The sequence below is a fragment of the Prionailurus viverrinus genome, chromosome B1 (genome assembly GCF_022837055.1).
Source record: "Prionailurus viverrinus isolate Anna chromosome B1, UM_Priviv_1.0, whole genome shotgun sequence".
Taxonomy (NCBI): Eukaryota; Metazoa; Chordata; class Mammalia; order Carnivora; family Felidae; genus Prionailurus; species Prionailurus viverrinus.
In genome coordinates, this window is record NC_062564.1 from 76,523,595 (window position 1) to 76,544,890 (window position 21,296).

General features: G+C 38.5%; 1 protein-coding gene across 3 annotated transcripts in view; it reads left to right on the forward strand.

Annotated features, from left to right (window-relative positions):
• The window catches only part of SH3D19 (SH3 domain containing 19), a 186,401-nt gene that overhangs the window by 150,073 nt on the left and 15,032 nt on the right, over window positions 1-21,296 (forward strand). For 2 of the 3 annotated variants that reach the window (XM_047856843.1, XM_047856845.1), the window contains 7 exons: window positions 4,046-4,158; window positions 9,738-9,799; window positions 10,860-11,124; window positions 13,542-13,610; window positions 13,777-13,917; window positions 19,471-19,552; window positions 20,957-21,087. In XM_047856843.1, the coding sequence (XP_047712799.1) occupies window positions 4,046-4,158; window positions 9,738-9,799; window positions 10,860-11,124; window positions 13,542-13,610; window positions 13,777-13,917; window positions 19,471-19,552; window positions 20,957-21,087 (863 nt within the window). The remainder of the gene's footprint in view (window positions 1-4,045; window positions 4,159-9,737; window positions 9,800-10,859; window positions 11,125-13,541; window positions 13,611-13,776; window positions 13,918-19,470; window positions 19,553-20,956; window positions 21,088-21,296) is intronic. The other variant, XM_047856844.1, reaches the window with a different exon arrangement.

Sequence of the window (21,296 nt, forward strand, 5' to 3'; positions counted from 1 at the left end):
GTAAGTATGCATGAGTTTTGTGAAGAGCAGTTAACCAAAAATTATAAAAACATAATAATGTATTAAACATTTTTAAAATTAGCATAACACAACATTTTTATACCGTTTTCTTCCTTGATTTTTTTACTGGCACAATAAATGAAATTTTGTATGAGCCTATATATTACCGTGAAGAAATCTAATATTTATTGTAAAAGAGAAGCCAAGAGGGCCAGGCCCATTTATTTGAGACCCTGGAGATTATTTAAAAGTGTGTGTAAAAGTACATGTATGTGTACATGCACGTGTATGGACAGTGCGTTCCAAAGCAGTTCTTGGCAATGCTTGGAGTGATCACACAGCTTTCTCCATGAGCTTCTGCTATCGTTTCGTTTCATTTGGTGCATTTTCATAGACCAGATGCATCCTTGCTTTTTATCTAACAGGAGATCCTGTCACTCCATTCCTCCTCATAGCAGATCAAATATCCCCAGTCCTTCACCTGTAGCATCCGTGGGTTATTTTGCAAGCATACCCTGGAATGCCATGAAACCCCTTTAGTTTATGGGTGTGGTTTCTCTATAAAATACTACCCAGATGGATCATACTGGTTTTGGTCTTTTATGGTTATTAATTGATGGCTCTAAGCCAAATAGTGAAAAGATTGAACTGAGTTACTGTGAAGAATGAAGAGGAGGAAAAAGTCAAGGGTACCAAACTCTGGTGGGTCCTCACTTCTTCGGAGGTTGTGTGGTAGATTAAAAAACTGGTGGTTCATTTCTTTTGACAGCATTATATAGTCCACAAATCAGTGGGCTATAGAAGTATCACAGACAGTGGGTTGTTTGCCTGCTTGCCGTTACCTTGTTAAAATGTATCCTAGATTTTAACAAGTGTAGTGAAATATAATGATAATAAATGTTGCCTGAAGCTCATGTGGGTTTTAAGTAATACAGTTTTTATATTTGAATTTATTCTTCTGCTGTATCAGGGTCCCCAAGACCCCCAGGTTTGATGATCGCTAGAGGACTCACAGGACTTAGCACATAGTTATGTTCACAGCTGTGATTTATTACAGCAAAAGTATACAAAGCAAAATCAGCAGAGGGAAACGGTACCTGGGGCAAAGCCTAGAGGAAACCTGGCACAAGCTTCTGTGTGTTCTCTCCCAGGGAAATCACAAGGGCTATACTTAACTCCCCCAGGAACAGTTGTGACAACACAGGTGAAACCTGTGGAACCAGGAAGCTCATTAGAGACTCAATGCCCAAGGTTTTTATTGGGGGCTGGTCAATAGGCACCTCTAGCAATTTTGGCATGTTCCAAAATTCCAGATTCCCAGAAGGAAAGCAGGTATTCAGCATAAACCATATTCTTTTGTTTTATCAGTTCTGGGGATGGTGGGAACCTTCCCAAAGCCCAAGTTCCCAGATTCCAGCAAGAACCAACCTTGGAAGCATATCTTTCTGAGAATAAGCAGTCTCAGGCCTGCTATGTTCATTCTTTTCTGCATACTTATAAATTGGCTTAATAGTCCTGAAATCCTGGGGCACCTGGGTGGCTCAGTTGGTCAAGCATCTGACTTTGGCTCAGGTCATGATCTCACAGTTCGTGAGTTCTAGCCCCGCATCGGGCTCTGTGCTGACAGCTTAGAGCCTGGAGCCTGCTTCAAATTCTGTGTCTTCCTTTCTGCTCCTCCCCCACTCATGCTCTGTCTCTCTCTTCTTCAAAAATAAATAAAAACATTAAAAAAAATTTTTTTTATAAAAAATAATCCTGAAATCCTGAAAAGGATATATATTTCTTAAAGTTTATTCATTTTGAGAGAGAGAGAGAGAGAGAGAGAGAGAGAGCAGGGGAGAAGCAGAGAGAGAAAGAGAGACAGAATCCCAAGCAGGCTCCACATTGTCAGCACAGGGCCTGATGCGAGGCTCAAACCCACAAGCCATGAGATCGTGACCTGAGCCAAAACCAAGAGTCAGACGCTTAACTGTCTGAGCCACCCATGCACCCCCTGAAAAGGATATATTGAGGAAGCACCTTTATGATTCTGACAAAGTTCCAGGAACTGTTAGAAAGTTGGATTCCAAGTGCTGTCTGTGAGAGAACTGAAGTGCCTGTTTCTACAGCGCTGTTTCTATTTACATCAAAAACCAGCTCCCCAGGGGCGCCTGGGTGGCGCAGTCGGTTAAGCATCCGACTTCAGCCAGGTCACGATCTCGAGGTCCGGGAGTTCGAGCCCCACGTCGGGCTCTGGGCTGATGGCTCAGAGCCTGGAGCCTGTTTCCGATTCTGTGTCTCCCTCTCTCTCTGCCCCTCCCCCGTTCATGCTCTCTCTCTCTCTGTCCCAAAAATAAATAAACGTTGAAAAAAAAAAACAACCAGCTCCCCAGAATTGTACTTACCACAGTTATTCAGCAATTCATATGTGCCTTGGTGTCGGAAGAACTTGGAATGGTCAGGCGAAGAAAGGAATAGCTTTGTGAAGCAAAACCCCTTGGCCTTCTTTGAACATGTCATCTCTTTCCTCTTGAGATTTGTTTCTTCTGACTAGGATGTCCTTTCCCCAGGTATATGCATGGCTCCCTCCTTCAACATTCCTTCAGGTCTTTTCTCAAATGCCACTTTTGTCATTGAGACCTCCACCGACCACATTATTTGAAATTGGAAATCTCCACCTCCCCTCCTCACATCCATACCTGATAACCCCTATGTCCTTTCCTGCCAGTAAGGCATCTCCTCTCTACTTTCATATTCTTACTGCTTTGTACCCTTAATTGTTTGTCACAGTGATACAGCATCCTAAATGGTTTCAGCATCTCCTTGTAAGAATAAGAAAATTGTTCCACAGAGAAAGTCCTCAAGATGGCAACTCAGTTGAAATCTTCCTATGTGTCTTCATTTCCAGAGCAGCCCTGCCCCTCCCCAAGAATGCTTGCCTGTGTCTAAATCATTGTTTTCATAGTAGCTGGCCTGAGTATTTTCCTTCTTTTGAGAGTGTTTCCTGTCTGTAGATAAAATAGGAACCTGACAAACCATCCTCTAGTTATAGGTATTTCATGTGAAGTGAGAGCAGAGAGTGTTCATTTGAAAGAATGAAAAGAATTCCCATCTCCTTTCCGTGCCTAAATCACCATTAGCTTTAGCCTCCTTTAGTATGTTACAGTCATCCTTTCTCCAAGTGTTTTTGCACACAGATTTTAATTAGTTGCCACTAATTAAATCTGATCTTTTCCTTCTTTTTAAAATAAGCTGGGGGTATACTATCACTGAGTTAAGGATGTAGTTTGGATGTGAAGATATTGTTTGTTAAATTGAAGGCAATTAAACCCATTAATCTGGAGCTAATGAATTAGAAAACACATTCAATTATTTGGATGGGGGAGGGTTGGATACACAACCTATTAAAGAAACAGCATGCCATATTATAGTGAGTACAGGCTTTTGGGTTCAAAACCCAAAATTACTAGCATTAAGACTTCAGATAGCTTATATATTTTCTTGTCAGCTTTGGTTTCTTCATCTGCAAAATTAGGATATTATCTAGCATAGTGCTAGATAGTGCATAGGATTCTCTGCAAAGGTGGAAACGTTCTAAAACTATGCTGTCTATTATGGCAACTGAACATTTCAAGTGCTAGCTATTTCAGTGTAGCTAGTGCAACTGAGGGCCTGAATTTGTAATTTTACTTAATATTTAAATTTAAATCACCACATGAAACAACTGGCTAGTGAACTACACAGATCTAGCACATAGATAGCCATTGGTTGGAGAAATGTATACGAATAAGGTGCCTTAATGCCTGGGACATTGAAGGTTTTCAAAATTGCTGGCTGCTGTTTAATTATTTAGCATTATTTTTACTCTATACAACGTTCAGTAAAACTAACTGATGCCTGCTAAACCCATCCTTTTTCTGAAGCTCTTTGTCACTTATTTAGCTGTCCATTCTTTGTATGGATCTGTTAGGACAGCCATTTTCCTAAGGAACCAAGCTGCAATCATTTCATACTTTGGAATCCTCAAAGGCCCTAAATTATTGATGAATTACTGCTGTTTTTCCAGGTTTACAAGAGGATCCGCAAAGCCCACCTCCTCTCCCTACTGAAAAACCTATTGGAAACACTTACAGTGTAGTATCTGGAAAACTGAGTAATGTTGACAGAACTAGAAACTTGGTAAGTGGTTACTATAAATTGTCTTAGATTGAAGACCAAGCTATGCGCTAATTTTAAATACGCAGCTGGTGTCTGAATTATTTTACTGTTCGTCTGGTAAAGACCTTTATTGACCATTTCTAAGCCCCATGTACTTATTTAAGGTGATGTTCAATATTTAAAAAATTCCTATAGGACAAAGGAATTAAGCCAGTTCGTGGTACTTCATCATAAAATATTTTTTCCTATAGTGATAGAATGACATTGCCTTTTACATGGTACTAATAATTAGGCAGAAGTTCTTAACTCTCAAAAAACCTTTAATATTTGTGGAAATAGACTTAGTCCAATTATCAGTTTTTATTTAAAATATCCAATTAGTGACATGATTTTAAGATAATAACCATAAGAATTTGTTAATCTGAAATTTAGGGAAAAAATTTTTTTAATTAAAAAATAGTACTTTATCATGCACTTGTTAACAATAGTAGTCAAAGAGTTTTATATATATATGTGTGTGTATACACACACGCACACACACACACACACATATACACACTGTATTTCAGGTGTATAACACAGTGATCTAATATTTATATACATACAAAATGGGCACTACAGTAAGTCTTTACCATCTGTTGCCATACTAAGTTGTTACAGTATTACTGACCATATTCTCTATGCTGTACATTACATCCCCATAGCTTATGTATTTTATAACTGGAGGGTTATACCTCTTAGTCCTCTTCGCATATTTCACACCCCTCCCACCTCCCCTCTGTTCTCTGTATCTATGTATATGTATATATATATATGTATATATATATATATTTTTTCAACCTCAATACCATTTCCCCATGCTGTTTGAAACTCCCATATGATAGATTATCTTTTAAGGTTTGTTCAAAAGAAACCAGTTCCTTAACAAGTGTTGGCAAGGATGTAGGGAAAAGGGAACCCTCTGCACTGTTGGTGGGAATGTAAATTTATACAACCACTGTGGAAAACAGTGTGGAGGTTCCTCAAAAAAATTAAAAATAGGGGTGCCTGGGTGGCTAACTTGGTTGAGCATGCAACTCTTGATTTTGGCTCAGGTCGAGATCCCACGGTCATGGGATTGAGCCCTGTGTCAGGCTTTGCACTGAGCATGGAGCCTGCTTGAGGTTCATTCTCTCCCTCTCTCCCTCCCCCCATCTCCCCTCTTCTCACTCATGCCCCGCCCCAATAAAATAAAAATTAGAAACAATTATCGTATCCAACAATTTCACTTGTAGGTACTTACCTAAAAAAAGTGAAAACACTAATTCAAAAAGACATATGCACCCCTGTGTTCATCACAGAATTGTTGGCAATAGCCAAGATATGGAAGCAACCTAAGTGTCCATCAATAGATTAACTTAATGGGTAAAGAAGATGTGCTGTATATGTGCAATGAAATATTACTCACCCACTAAAAGATGAAATCTTGCCATTTGTGACAACATGGATGGACGTAGAAGGTGTTAAGCTAAGTGAAATAAGTCAGGCAGAGAAAGATACTGTATACTTTACTTATATGTGGGATCTAAAAAGCAAAACAAAACAAAATGGAAACAGTCTCATAGATACAGAGAACAGAGGGGAGGCGGGAGGGGTGTGAAATATGCGGAGAGGACTAAGAGGTATAATCCTCCAGTTATAAAATAAATAAGCTATGGGGATGTAATGTACAGCATAGAGAATATGGTCAGTAATACTGTAACAACTTTGTATGGCAACAGATGGTAATGACTTACTGTAGTGCCCATTTTGTATTAATATAAATATTAGATCACTGTGTTATACACCTGAAACTAATACAGTATTATATATCAATTATTCTTTAATTAAAAATTTAAAAAGGAAAATTTAAAAATTTTTGAACAAATTCTTAACATCTCTGTACCAAATTTTCAGTTCAAATTTCATAATAGTTTTACACTGTGCATTAACTATGCTTATTATACATGCAAACCCATCTAATCATCCAGTGAAAAGAGATTTCTTTGAAGGAAACATTAAATTGAATTAGCCAATATCAAGTTAATGAGATTTTCCTGTAGGCTGAACTAAAATTTAGTGATGGTTTACATTTTCAAAGTACTTGATAATAAATTTTTATTAAAACTGGGCCAAGAAAGCCCATTAGGGGATGATAGGGCCCGTACAATACTGTTGTTGAATAGAAGAAAATCCCAAATTTCCATGGAGGAAAATTTACTTGAGCAGGTTACTGACTTCTACTCTAAAGGGTTGTAAAAGAGAGTGAGAGGGTGATGTGTAGGCATATATATATCATTCATGAAGTCATGTAATGGGCTTCTGTAAACCATAAAGCTCTATTAAAGTATTAGGTATTATTACATTTGGTGTTAAGCAGACCACAAAGCAACTCCCACATTTTAGGAAAACAAGAAAAGGAAGTTAGATTTAACCATCTGGAAAGGTACGATAATCATAATTGTACCTCACATGAACAGGAAAATCCTGTCCTACACTGTTTACCAAGGAGCGCCAAAGCATTCTGTGCTGTTCTATAATAAATACATATCATGATAGATGCACTGGGTCTAAAGGAAGAAGAGAAAAGAAACAGACCACAAGTGAAATGAGTTGGCTAAAGTCACACATAATAGATTTCAGGGCCAGAAAGTCAAATCTATACCTGAGAAATTCCTTTTGTTTGAGGATTACGATTACTGAGTGACTATTAGACCAGAGATTTTAACGCCTTCGGGTATCGGGGAGGATTTGTAGAAAGACTATTTCACGGGGCGCCTGAGTGTCTCAGTCGGTTAAGCGGCTGACTTCGGCTCAGGTCATGATCTCACGGTCCGTGAGTTTGAGCTCCGCGTCGGGCTCTGTTCTGACAGCTCAGAGCCTGGAGCCTGTTTCAGATTCTGTGTCTCCCTCTCTCTGACCCTCCCCCGTTCATGCTCTGTCTCTCTCTGTCTCAAAAATAAATAAACGTTAAAAAAAAAAAAAGACTATTTCACCAGTGTAATCACCCACGAGGATGGGCTTGATCTTTGCCAGCTGTGTCCTTTGATGAGGCACGAGACAAAAACTCTTTACTGTTTCTCCATCTTAGGGCAGGATGGCTGTGTTACGAAATCTCCCTTTCTTCACCAGAAGGACAGGGACTCTAGGGTGAAGAACATTAGGAGCCCCTGGAGCAGGAGCAGATGTTTTTGTGTGAGAACTCAGGGCTTCCAAAGCTTTTCCCAAAGAGGCTGCCAGCCAGTGCAGGAGAGTCAGGAGATGCCACCTGCTATGTATCAAGAATCCAAGCTATAGCACAGAAGCTGGCCAGTGAATTCAGGGCCTAAGAAGTGGTACCAGGTCTTGGAGAAAGAAGAGAAGGAACTTTTGCAGGGGCTGCTAAGAAATTCCAACAGACAAGAATGTGGTCTTGGAAGAAATACGTGTTTTTTTAAAATTCAGCAAAAACAAACAAACTAGGGAATTATTTTGAAGTTAGAATATAAGAAACCATTCCAAAGCAGATGAACAAAAAGATGGCATCTGCAGGGGCAGTACAAGCAGAAAGACCAGCTTCACCAGGAACTATCCAAACACATTGTAAGCCAAAGTTCAGAAAAGTCAGAGCTAAAGAGAAACTATAAAAAACAGATGCAGAGAGGCTCCGGTTAGTTGTGGAATATTGAAGAGGAGGAAATACGTAATCATTAATCTTCCAAAGCTGTTGGCAGAACTCGTGCACAAAGCTGGACTTTAGCTAACACTAGGACAGTGGCTTCTACAGGAGCCAGTCGTCTCTTCTCATTATTTATGTTCTACAGTGTGCCTAACATTCCTGGGCGATGTGAGCATAGTGCCTTTTTTTTTTCCTGATTCGAAATGTTCTCATTGTGGAAAATTTGAGAAACTAAAAAGATACTTAAGATCCTCCATAAATAACACCCCTGAGAGAAAAGTGCAGTTAATATTTTGTACAAGATTAGGATTATATGGTATGTAGTTATTAAAGTACATCATCTATAACTTTTTGTGTCAAATGTATACATCTATATTTTTTATATGCCTTCATTTATTATCTAACAACTATAGTTTTGAGAAAACCAGTAAGAGTTCCTGACTCTCTGCTATAGTGTTTTTCTGTTTGTTAATATTAAAGGTAGCCAAATAAATAAGTGAGTTTTTCAGAATCATAGCAGGATTTGTCAGGAGTGGGAGGAATATAGGCAGTGGTGGATTTATAAGGCATGGATTTTGTATGGACCATTGCAGGGTTTATGGGCTGGTGACTTGCCTCACTACATTAATTGAACTCATTAGTGAAACCAAGTTTTAAGGGCAAGCTTAATTTGTTTTTAAAAATGGGATTTTGAAATATACTTAAATGATCGCAGTTACTGGCAATTAATCATTAGGTATTTAAGGAAAAGTTGTTAATATTCAGTTTGAATTAGAACGCTATGGAAGTAAGTTTTAACTCATTTATAAGGTGAGAGGGAGGAAAACGGTCTGAATTAGCCTGAACATTCCCAAATGAGAGTTAAATCTCCCTTACAAAAAAAGGCAATGTAATTTTAAAGGGTTAACACTTTCCCCCTTGGAGGAATATTATATTGTGCATGTCAGTACTGGGGGCTTAGAAAGTAGGAAACGTGAAAACAGGAGACTCGATCAGAATTAGAAGAATTTAGAGAGGACTTTTTCCTAAAAAAAAAAAAAAAAAAAAAAAAAAACAGAAGTTTTGGCTTTGTGATCCTTTAACAAAAAGATCTGCAAACATTCTCCGTGTATTATTATACTCATTTCCTAATCCTTAGGCTACAACATGTTTGAAAAATCTGTTTAAGCAGCACAGTTTGAGTCCTTTTCCTATAGAAATCTTCCTCTTGTTCTCCACACTTCCAGTTTCTCCCATATGCTGTTAGGCTCGGACATTCCTGCTCTACCCATCTTTTATTTTTTGAGTTATCCCCCTTTACTCTTTCTGCTTTCTTGAGCCTTTTCCATTATTCTTCACATACCTTCCTTTCAGGCCATCCCTTAAGTTTCTATTGTGTTCTACCTCCTAGTTCAGAAGCCACCACCCAAACTAAACCACCCAGTGATGAGAGATCTGCCTGTTGTAAGCAAAACAAACTAATCACCACCTCACTTATTATACGTTTAAACTTAAGAGCAGTGCGTATCTTATGTGTTGTCATAGGATAAATAAAGGCTATTTTTTAAAAATTCCCTACAGTGCTTGCTTAAATTGCTACTGTATAACCTATCATGATTTAAATATCATCCTTAATACCTGATGAGTCTGCTGGGAGCATAACCACACAGTGCAGTTGGTTGGGCCATGGTCCACAACAGCAGACTACCCTGGTCTTCTCTCTGTTTTCACTTGTATTCAGACTTGACAACTGATACAGGAAATAATAGTTAATATTGTTAAGTAATGAGTTAATATTGCTTAAGACTAAAAACTCTCAAACTACTTTCTATAACTCAGCTACATTTTCACCTAGAGAGCTAGTCAAAGAGTTGTCCATAATTCCTCTTGACAAGCTCTTATTTCAGATTAACCTTAACTGAAAAGCATTGTCTGATACTTGCAGGAATCTGACCACATGGGTCAAACAGGAGGTTCTGTGCGAGGACCCCCAAGGTTGCCACCAAGGTAAGTAAGTGTGAGAAAACTTTTAAGAAGTAAATTAGAGAAAAACTAATGACTCAGACTGGACTCTGTTTTCTGTCATCAAAACTGAGTGTTGTTGGCCCAAGATCTTTTGAAGATGCATTAAACTCCTGAATTCTCCCAGACCACTAGCCTCTACTCTGTTTCTGACATCTGGTTGTAAGAATCTTTGCTCCTTCTTTCTTTTAACACAGCCCAGCAACTCACAGAGCACAAACACTGATCTGTATTACTTTTCCTCAACTTTTCCTCAACTAAAGGGAACAAGACCCTTTCTAAACCTAAAGCAACTCTGCTTCTTGAACGTCTACATGAACGTACGCACATACTCTGCATTATGAAATCAGCCTGGTTTTTGAAAGCCTTTCCAAAGGGAGACAGGCACTGTGAGCTCAGAGGGGACCTGCCCTCCTGAGTTCCAGAGCTACTTGAACAAAACGCTGTGATGCTATCAGAAGATGTTACTATGTTGGAAATTATTTTTGTCATAGAGATTATGGGAAGACTTTCAAAGTAATGGTTGTCTTACCCATTTTCAGAATTAGCTTTCTTTATATTAATCTAAATTAGGGTTTTAGTAATAATTCCTCTAACGCAAATATTGAGGGAATTTGATGTTCCTTTTCTAATTATGTATGGACCCCGTCAAATATACCTGATACCTTATTATTAGCATTTCATCTCATACTTTAGAAAGTGCTTAGTCTCCTGAAATAGTCATGGTGTGTTTAAGAGTAAATAGCGCCTTGGAGAGCTCATGATAGTAAATGCTTGTTTGTCTTAAACTAATGAATCTCTAGTGCAAGATAAGAGGAAGCTGGAGCATCATGGCATTTCCTCTAATAATATAATGTTTAATGCAGCAGTCGTTTGCTCAAAAATAGCATAGCCTGCATGTTTCAGAAATTGTATTACCCCAGCAGAAAGCTGTGTGTGTGTGTGTGTGTGTGTGTGTGTGTGTGTGTGTGTGTGTAAGAAAGAATAAAACAGGACCCTAATAATCAATCAAACACTGACTCCCAGCCCCTTCATTGACTTTCAGACCTATAAATGGAAAAGTTATACCGACTCGACAACCTCCTCCCAAGGGGGCCCCGGAGAGACCACCTCCCCCGAAACTTTCTGCAACCAGAGCATCAAATAAAAAACTGCCTTTTAATCGGTCTTCTTCTGACATGGATCTTCAGAAAAAACAAAGTAACTTGGCATTTGGACTTTCGAAAGCCAAGAGTCAAGTCTTTAAAAATCAAGATCCGGTGCTGCCCCCTCGCCCCAAACCAGGACACCCTCTCTACAGGAAATATATGGTGAGTGTAGCCCTTAAAAATGTTTGTAATCAAGAGATTTGTTCTAAAGTATATAAATGATCTGTTATTCCTTAGAAAAAGATGATGAGACAAATGGGGACTTGCCCCTTGACACCATAATAGGGCTTTAGAGAAGTAGGCCATAATAAAACTAGGTCTTTAAAGCAGGGTTTCATTATTAGAAGAACTATAGGAAAAGAAAGCAGGGCAGACAGGGAGTGTAACCTGCTGTCTGGCTTGACCAAACAAACTGAAAAACCTGACCCAGTGGATTATACTGATGGGAGTAGCTCTGACAGATATTATAGTTTATAACTTGATATAGTTTATATCTTACAGCTACCTTGCCCACAGACTAAAATTTAAAATGAAATAGAAGGAAATTTCTCATTAAAATGGATGGTTTTTTCCTCACTTTCCCCTTTAGAAACCTAATTATCATGGCCCATGTAACAGTTACTGGTTAGAAGCTTTTAATCAATAATTGAGATAGTTGAGATATTAATTTTGTTCTCTTGAATGTGTTTTTTCATCATGTGACTTCAAAACATTTGTTCATTTCCCACTCTTAAGTGAAAATAGAGCTGATGTGCTCTCTCTACTTTGGTCAGGTTAGCCTGATAAAATACAAAACAAATAAAAATGAGAAGGAGAACAGAACTGTTTGCACTTTTTTAAATAATTGTGTGACAGTGGCTCTTAACAAAGACAACAATTAACAATATTATGTTATTCTACATTTCCTCATTAAGGAAATTTAAGCCATTTAGGATTTTTCTAATCCTAAGAGAAGGGTATAGACAGATAAGAAAAAGGTAGTATGCTCATTTTCATTTTCATTTTCATTTAAACTGATGAATAAAACCCAGGGGTGTTCTTTGGGATAGGTTACTTTAAAATAATAAATAAGAACAGTGACTGATGTATTGAGTACTTACTATGCGCCCGATATTGTTTAAACACTTTAGGGGTGCCTGGGTGGCTCCGTTGGTTAAGCATCCGACTTCAGCTCAGGTCATGATCTCATGGTTCATGGGTTTGAGCCCCGCATCAGGCTCTGTGCTGACAGCTCAGAGCCTGGAGCCTGCTTCGTATTCTGTGTCTCCCTCTCTCTCTCTGCCCTTCTCCCTCTCATGATGTGTCTGTCTCTCAAAAATAAATAAACGTTAAAAAAAAAAAAAGATTGTTGTTGAAACACTTTATGTGTATTATTCCTCACATCAGCCCTTGAAGTAAATACTGTTATTAACCTCTATTATACAAATGAAAAAAATAAGACACAGAGAAGTTAAGGAATTTGTCCAGGGTCACAAAATCAGTTAATGGTAGAGCCAAGATTTGAACGTAGATCAGCTGGCTCTGAGCCCCCTGCTCTTAGCCAATAAGTCATACTATGAGTAGTATTAGTAGCTATAAAGTCTCTACTAGCTTTGGACATTCTATGTTAAGAGCCTCATTCAGGAAAAATCATATTTTGCTGGTTCTTAGCATAGCTGTATAATGTCAGTAAAACATTTGGATAGCTCAAATTAATAAATTCAAAATGATAGTATATTAGAGTAGTATGTCTCAGTATGAAATAATTCCTTAAGTCTCTCATTTTTTCCATGGACATCCCTTGATTAAATTGCTAAAATCAAGACTCTGGTTCCTTTGGGAGCCTGGGACTCTTAACAAGGATGCTGGGAATCACCACCACCCAACCCAGCCTTACAGGGACACATCCTTGCACTCTGAATCTTTGCTTATGAGTGATTGAAATCTGCCTTTTCTTGTTGGAAGTGAGCTTGTGTGATCACACTTCCTGGATATACCCTCTGGCCTGCACTTATCAGACCAAATTTATCAAGGCAGGGAACAGTCCTCTGGCTAAGGGTGGGGTGCAGATGTAAAAGTCATTCTAAGATCAGACAGCTGAGTACGAAGTGACTGGGGTCAGGCAATGAAATGGGTTTAAGTAGATACTTGGTATCAGAGAGACTCTAGGAGAAAAGGAAATTGAAGGCAAATGGAAGCAGTTAAGCCCTACAGAGGAGGCTCCAATCCCCTATCAGCCTTCAGAAGACAGCCATTGAGAACCCTGCAGTAAAGACATGGCTTAGGCTCTGAGGTCAGGTGCTGAGCATTTATCCTTTAAATGCTTTAAATCAGGAGACTTGGTGGGCCTTGTCCTACAGAATAGAACTTCCTGGTTGTACTTGTTAAAGGGAATTTTTGGCCACATTCTTCACATTCCTATACTATTAGTATCCATTTCTCATGGATCCCACTAGATCTAGAGCTTGAGGAAGCCAAGTGAAGAGTTTAACTGCTAGAAAAGTTGCACTTTAGGCACACATTTGACATCTCCACATTATCAGCAGTTTATGAGGAGGCTATTTGATTGTGAATAATCCTTTTGTGCGTTTGTGTTTAAGCTGTCTGTGCCTCATGGAATTGCCAATGAAGACATTGTCTCCCAAAACCCTGGAGAACTCTCTTGTAAGGTAAAGTAGAGCTCTTTCTTTACTAACTAATGTAAAAAAATCAGTGTCCTCTGTTACTCCTTTACACATTATTAAATGCTTTAGGCTCCAAAGATTAAAATGTGAAAAAAGTAATAATGTTTTATTAAATAATAATTGCTTCAGAGTGTGATATTGTGCCTTACAGCGTGGGGACGTACTTGTGATGCTGAAGCAGGCAGAAAATAATTACTTGGAATGCCAAAAGGGAGAAGATATTGGCAGAGTTCACCTGTCTCAGATAAAGATTATCACCCCACTTGATGAACATCTTAGAAGCAGACCAAACGTAAGGAATTAATATTGCACAGCTGTCATGTCACACATGGCAGCACATTTCATAGAACTATTAATTATATCTCATCCTCAGGTTTTTATTAGCACGTTTATTTTAACCAGAGTAAAAATTGCAGTAGCATTTTATTTCATTTTAAGAATAAATGACTTCTGAAAGACTTGCCCCTGCCATGCTAATCACTTTGACACACAGAATGACTACCATGTGTTGTCTTCCTCATAGCATACTGACTTACAGCAACCAGAGCACTCACCATTAATATTCAACTGTGAGAGCTATTTTTTTTTCCAAAATAATGTAAACATGTTTACCAAACTGCCCGAGATTAGTTTCCTAGCAGAAAGGATAATTATTTTAACGGGGGCCCTATAAATGCTAAGTCTGACATTAAAAAGCACTTGCCTTTAAGATTTAAGCTTAGAGTAAACCTCATTTCTCTGATCATAGCTCAAAATAATGAAATGAAATGTAATCCAACAACCTGAAGTCACAGTTTAGGCCTAACAAATTTGTGGAGCCTGGGAGAATGCAATGATTAGCGAAGGTCGTTTGTTTAGCAAGAAAAATAGCATTGAATAATTTATAGAGGTGTATTCGTAAAAGAGCTTCTTAAGTTACCCAGTTAAATTTTCACTATCTGTTAGTTAATGTGGCAAACCTGAAAAATAATACCCACCAATCATTTAACCCAAGTAAAGTATTTGGTTTGCCATTCATCCTAGTTTTCATAATCTAGTCCAATTCTTTCTTCTTAGAAGGCAGTTTATCTTTTGAAGTTTGCCAAGAAACTTAAAAATTTGTGTCTTGGAGAGCAGAGAAGATATGTGTTAAACTAGTCACAGGTAGGATACTGAAATTCTAACTTTAGTCCACACAGGGAAAGTTCTCCTATTACTCATTTTCTCTTTGTTTTGATATAGCATTATCCATCTGTCACAGCCATCCTTCCTCTCTCAGAACACACTAATGGGTGACAGTGGGAGTTATAGGGCCAAAAAGCTTTCCTCAGTGAAAACCAGAAGCTAAAAAATTAGAAGTTACTCTTATAATAGTCCAGAGGTTTGACACTTTAAACATTACCTGCCTTCCTCTTACACCATAGACTTGAAGACACCTGGCCTCCATTGGCCAACTACTGCTGATACCAAAATGAAGCCTCCTTTAGAAAACTCTGGGTTCATGGCTAGCATTACACTTTTTAGAAAAATAAACATTACCTACTTGTAAGCCTAGTTTTAAGGTACAGATTTCTAAAGATGAGTTATACTTTCTCCTGCTTTAGTAAACAGAAAATACTGAACATTATCAGCTGAGGTTGAGCCTGTCAAGTCACAGGGCAAGTGGAAGATTGTTACCTAGTGCCTGGTTGAGAGCACAGATTTATGTCTCAGGGAGCTGGGTTTCAGTTCACTGTATATCACCCTAGGCAGTTTTTTAACCTATCTCTAAACTTTTTTTTTTTTTTTTTTAATTTTAGAGAGTGAGTTGGGGAGAGGGGCAGAGGGAGAGGAAGAATGTTAAGGTTCTGCACTCTCAGTGCAGAGCTGGAAGCAGAGCTTGCTTGATCCCACGACCCTGAGATGGTGAGCTGATCTGAAATCCAAGAGCTGGACGCTCAACCAACTGAGCCACCCAGGCACCCCATCTAAACTTCATTTTTTTAATGTAGAAAATAGTTAAGATAACTCCACAGAGATATTTTTAGAATTGATTTATTATATGATTCCATTTATATAAAAGTCCACAATAGGTAAATCCAGAAAGTAGGTTAGTGATTGCCTAGGGCTATGGGGAGGGTGCAGAGGGAATGACTGCTAATGGGGAGGGCGTGTCTTTTCAGAGTGATAAAAATGGTCTACACTTAGATTGTGGTGATAGTTGCAGTTTTGTGAATTTGCCAAAACTATGTACACTTTAAATGGATGGATTTTATGGTATTATTATGGAGTTATATCTCAAAGATGTTTAAAAACTTAAAAGAGCTAATTAATGCATATAAGGCGTTTACCCTGGTGAGTAGCACATAGAGAGTAAACAATGAGTATTGGCAGTTTTTATTCATTTGTATCCACAATTATGGTCATATTAGAAAGAGCGTTGAGGGGGCTCCTGGGTGGCTCAGTCCATTGAGCATCCATCTTCGGCTCTGGTCATGATCTCTCAGTTCGTGGGTTCGAGCCCTGTGTCGAGCTCTGTTCTCACAGCTCAGAGTCTAGAGCCTGCTTCAGATACTCTGTCTCCCTTTGTGCCCCTCCCCTGCTTGTGCTCTGTCCATCTCTCTCTCTCAAAAATAAATAAACATTAAAAAAATTTAGAAAGAGAAAGGGAAGGAGGCAAACTGTAAGAGACTCTTAAATACTGAGAACAAACTGAGGGTTGATGGGGGGTGGGGAGAGGGGACAGTGGGTGATAGGCATTGAGGAGGGCATCTGTTGGGATGAGCACTTGGTGTTGTATGGAAACCAATTTGACAATAAATTACATTTAAAAAAATTTTAGAAAGAAAGAGCTTTGAAATATATTAAATTTACCTACCAAACACCCACCCTAATGGTGTGGTCCGAGTTGTACTGACCTCTTGTGGCCAATGCTGTGTAGTCTGTTCCTCTTGCCCTATAGCTGCCAGGCCAGGTTGGTGAGCAGCCTTGTGGGGATATCCATGCATTGAAGACAGAGAAGGGAAACTGACTGGGAGTCTCAAGTTACTGTCCCACCTCTTCTACCCACTCAGGCTTAGTCACATTCAGCTTGTTGGGCCATTTGAAGATTCATGTTTGTTTTGGTGTGGGGTAAGCCTCTGACTTCATTTTTTCCAAATGGATAGCCCTCTAACCTGACACCATTTATCGAATAGTCATTCTTTTTTCCACAGATGTGAATCAGGAGAAAAAAAATGAAAAACCACACATACACACATATAATTATGTAAATAATTTTTTAGAGCCCCTGCAGACTGCAAATATTTCATGGTTCCTTTCCACAATCCTGAACTTCCCATCATGCTCATTTATTTAGAGAAAAATACTGAGCAGCTTCTAAGAAAATTGTCAGGGTGACTTTGAGAAGCTAGTGTAGCGAGCTGCCATTAACCATTACTGTCTTGACCTAGGTTTGTATTTCTCTATACCTAACTTGGGAGAATATAGCATGCCTCTGCAGGTGCAATTTGGTTAAAGATGAGGTAATAAATCGGCCTTCATTTAGTTCACAGGTTTGCCAGTGTTGAAAATAATATCTTTTAGTCAGATTAGATGAGGAGGAGGAGGAAGTGGAAGAGGAGAGTAAGTCTATCTGTTCATATTAAATAAAACTAAGAATAACAGTGATTCAGGATTTCAGGCTATATTATAAAGCTGTAGTCTTCAAGACAGTATGGTACTGGCACAAAAACAGACACATGGATCAATGGAATAGAATAGAAAACCCAGAAATGGACCCACAACCATATGGTCAACTAACCTTTGACAAAGCAGTAAAGAATATCCAGTGTAGGAAAGACAGTCTCTTCAACAAATGGTGTTGGGAAAACTGGATTGCAACATGCAGAAGAATGAAACTGGACCTCTTTCTTACACCATATACAAAAATAAATTCAAAATGGATACAGAACCTAAATGTGAGGAAACCATCCAAATCCTAGAGGAGAACACAGGCAGCTATAGCAGCTTGGCTATAGCAACTTCTTACTAGAAGGGAAACAAAAGCAGACGTGAACTATTGGGGCTTTATCAAGATAGAAAGCTTCTGCAAAGTGAAAGAAACAATCACCAAAACTAAAAGGCAGCCTACAGAATGGGAGAAGATATGTGCAAAGGACATATCTGATAAAGGGTTAGTATCTAAAATCTATGAAGAGCTCAGCAAACTCAACACCCAACAAACACATAATCCAGTTAAGAAATGGGCAGAAGATAATGAATAAAAACTTTTCCAAAGAAGACATCCAGATGGCTAACAGACACATGAAAAGATACTCAACATCGCTTATCATCAGGGAAATACAAGTCAAAACCACGATGAGGTACCACCTCACACCTATCAGAATGGCTAAAATTAACAACACAAGAAACAACAGGTGTTGGTGAGGATGTGAAGAAAGGGTAATCTGCTGTTGGTGGGAATGCAAACTGGTGCAGTCACTCTGGAGAACAGTATGGAGGTTCCTCAAAAAACTAAAAATAGAACTACCCTAGGAGCCAGCAATTGTACAACTAGGTATTTACCCAAAGGATACAAAATTACAGATTTAAAGGGGTCCATGCACCCCGATGTTTATAACAGCATTATCAACAATAGCCAAGCTATGGAGAAACCCCAGATGTCCATCAACTGACGACTGGATAAAGAAGATGTGGCATATATATATAATGGAATATTACTCAGCCATTAGAAAGAGTGAAATCTTGCCATTTGCAACAACATGGATGAAGCTAGGGTGTATTATGCTAAGTGATGTAAGTCAGTCAGAGAAAGACAAATATCATAGGATTTCACTAGTGGAATTTAAGAAACAAAACAGGTGAACATATGGGAGGGGGGAAAAAAGAAAGGGAAACAAACTGTGAGGGCTCTTAATGATAGAGAACAAAGTGAGGGTTGATGGAGGGAGGTGGGTGGGGGATGGCCTGGATGGGTGATGGGTATCAAGGAGGTCAGTTGTGATGAGCACTGGATGTTGCCTGTAATTGATGAATCACTGACTTCTCCTGAAATCAATATTGCACTGTTAAGTAGCAAGAATTGAAATAAAATTTTAAAAAGAAAGATTACGTTTTAAAAACTAAGAGTAACAGTTGCTTATCAATGAGAAAAGGTCACTCTTCAACTTTACTCTCTCCCTTAGCCAATCTAGGAAGTTGGCTAAATGGGTAGAGAATATTGAATTCTCTTTGCTAATTTAGTTAGAATTACTGTTGAATAAACCATTTAGATTAAATAGAAAATCCAGGGCAGGCATGGGAGGTAGTGTTGGTCTTCAAATTAGAGAAAGCCTTCAGTTAAGTGGTAATAAATGAAATGGATTTTACTTTTTGTGAATTATACTTTTGTGGAAGTCATTAGCTCTTTTCATTATGAAAGGCAAGAGTATAAATTGCAGAGCTTTCTTCTTTTACCATTTTAATGAAGACTCAACTTTGAAGGCTCTGTTCTTGAGGTGTAGTACTGATAACAGTTTAAAGAAAAAGCAACCCTGGCAAGGTACACAGATCAAAAAACACTACTTCAGGGTAGAATGGTACCAGTTAATAAAAAAAAAATTTTTAAGTTAATTCCCTTTTAATTTACTCTCGTGGTTTTAAGAAAAATGCTAGGGGATATCATAATTGAGAGTTATTTTTGTCCTCCCTTGGCAAGGACACATGCCTTTTCAACTTGATAATGATTCCCTTGTTTGGCTCAACTATGTGGTTTGCATCTTGTACTCAGAATGTAATTATGTCAAGAGGATTCTAATGAGGAAAAAAAAAAAATGGTCTCAGAGCGAATAGCAAATCCAGCATGCATCGTGCACACTTCATTCACAGCTCTGTTTTTCCCCCTAAGGATCCAAGCCATCCAAGCCGTGCTCAGAAGCCTGTTGACAATAGTGCCCCTCATGCTGTTGTTCTTCATGATTTCCCAGCAGGTAAGCACATAAATAATAAAGTGGTAGAGCTCAGGATCCCTGAGCAGATATCTTCCCTGAGTTAACCTCTCGAGGACATCTTCATTTTCTGTGCCAAAAAAGATTGGTCATTTTACCACTCACCATGCCTTCCAGAAGGGTCATTAATACCCAACTGTTCCAGAGAGCTTAGCTGCATTCCCTTGCCTTTAAAACTCCCTGTGAGAGAGAGAATGAGGGGAGACAGAAAGGGCTGGGGGTGGAGGGATTCCCTTGCAATGAGCAAAAAGTGAATTGCCTACCAGTTGCAAACTTTTAACTCTTTAAAAACTATGCATATTGCACCCCCAAAAATGCATACCAGTTAACAATTAAAATGAAATTCTTTTTTTTTTTAATGTTTATTTTTGAGAGTGAGCGCACAATCTGGGGAGGGGCAGAGAGAGGGGACAAAGGATCCCAAGCTCCCTGTTGATAGCAGGAAGCCCAATGTGATGCAGGGTTCAAACTCCCGAACAATGAGATCATGACCTGAGCCAAAGTCGGATGCTTAACGTACTGAGCCACCCAGGTGCCCCATAATGAAATTAGTTCTAATTTAATGAGGGAAATAATTTTCTCCTAAGAGTTGCAAAACCTACACACAGAACTTAGCTATTACTTATGTGATGAAAATACACATTTTTTGTAATCAATTTTTAAATACCTTTTATATTCAAGGCTAAAATAAGCTCCTATTTTTTTAGGTTTATTTATTTATTTTGAGGAGGGGGGGGCGCAGAGAGAGAGAGGAAGAGAGAGAATCCCCAGTAGGCTCCACACTTAGTGCAGAGCCCAACATGGGGCTCAATCCCACGACCCTGGGATCATGACCTGAGCTGAGTCAGATGCTCAACCAATTGAGCCACCCAGGTACCACTACAAATAAACTCATGATTTATTAAAACTTCTTATAATCTACTTGGTAGACTGATTTTTATTTCAGTGTGAGTAGATTTACTTGCTAAGGAACTATACTAGTCCCTTAGTTAATATTTTAGATTGTAATGATTTTTAAGCATGATTGAAAGTAATAATATTCTACATGTCTATAAAATATTTCATTGCTCAAGATGTATTTAGCAAAGGGTTTATATTAACCTGGTAGGAACCATTGACCAACAAAATAGTTTTTTTTAACCATCTCCCATCAATCAGTGCATGGTAAATACATCTAATTTGGCCTTTAAAAAGGAAGCTTATAATAACAATATCCTCCCCAAAAAGAGTATGTTTTTTAAGTCAATTTTATTAGTATAATCTGTTCTTAAAATCAATAGAATGTACTGCCTCAGTGGACAGAACTGAAAGCTACTTTGTGCGCTGCTTTAATCAAATCTGCAACCAAGAGAATTCATCACACATAATTATAATTTTATGTTACAGAGCAAGTTGATGATTTGCACCTCACTTCTGGAGAAATTGTTTATCTTCTGGAAAAAATAGACACAGATTGGTATAGAGGGAAATGTAGAAACCAGACTGGTATATTTCCTGCCAACTACGTCAAAGTAATTGTAAGTGGGTAGTGCTTGTTTAAATTGGTCATATATTTGGTGGGTTCTGTGTGACTTGCAGTTTGGAAAAAACCAGAAGCCTAGATAGCCTAGATTCTTTTTTTTTTTTTTTTAAGTTTATTTATTTATTTTTGAGGTGGTTAGGGGCAAAAACAGAGGGAGAGAGAGAGATTCCAAGCAGGCTTCACACAGTCAGCACAGAGCCTATT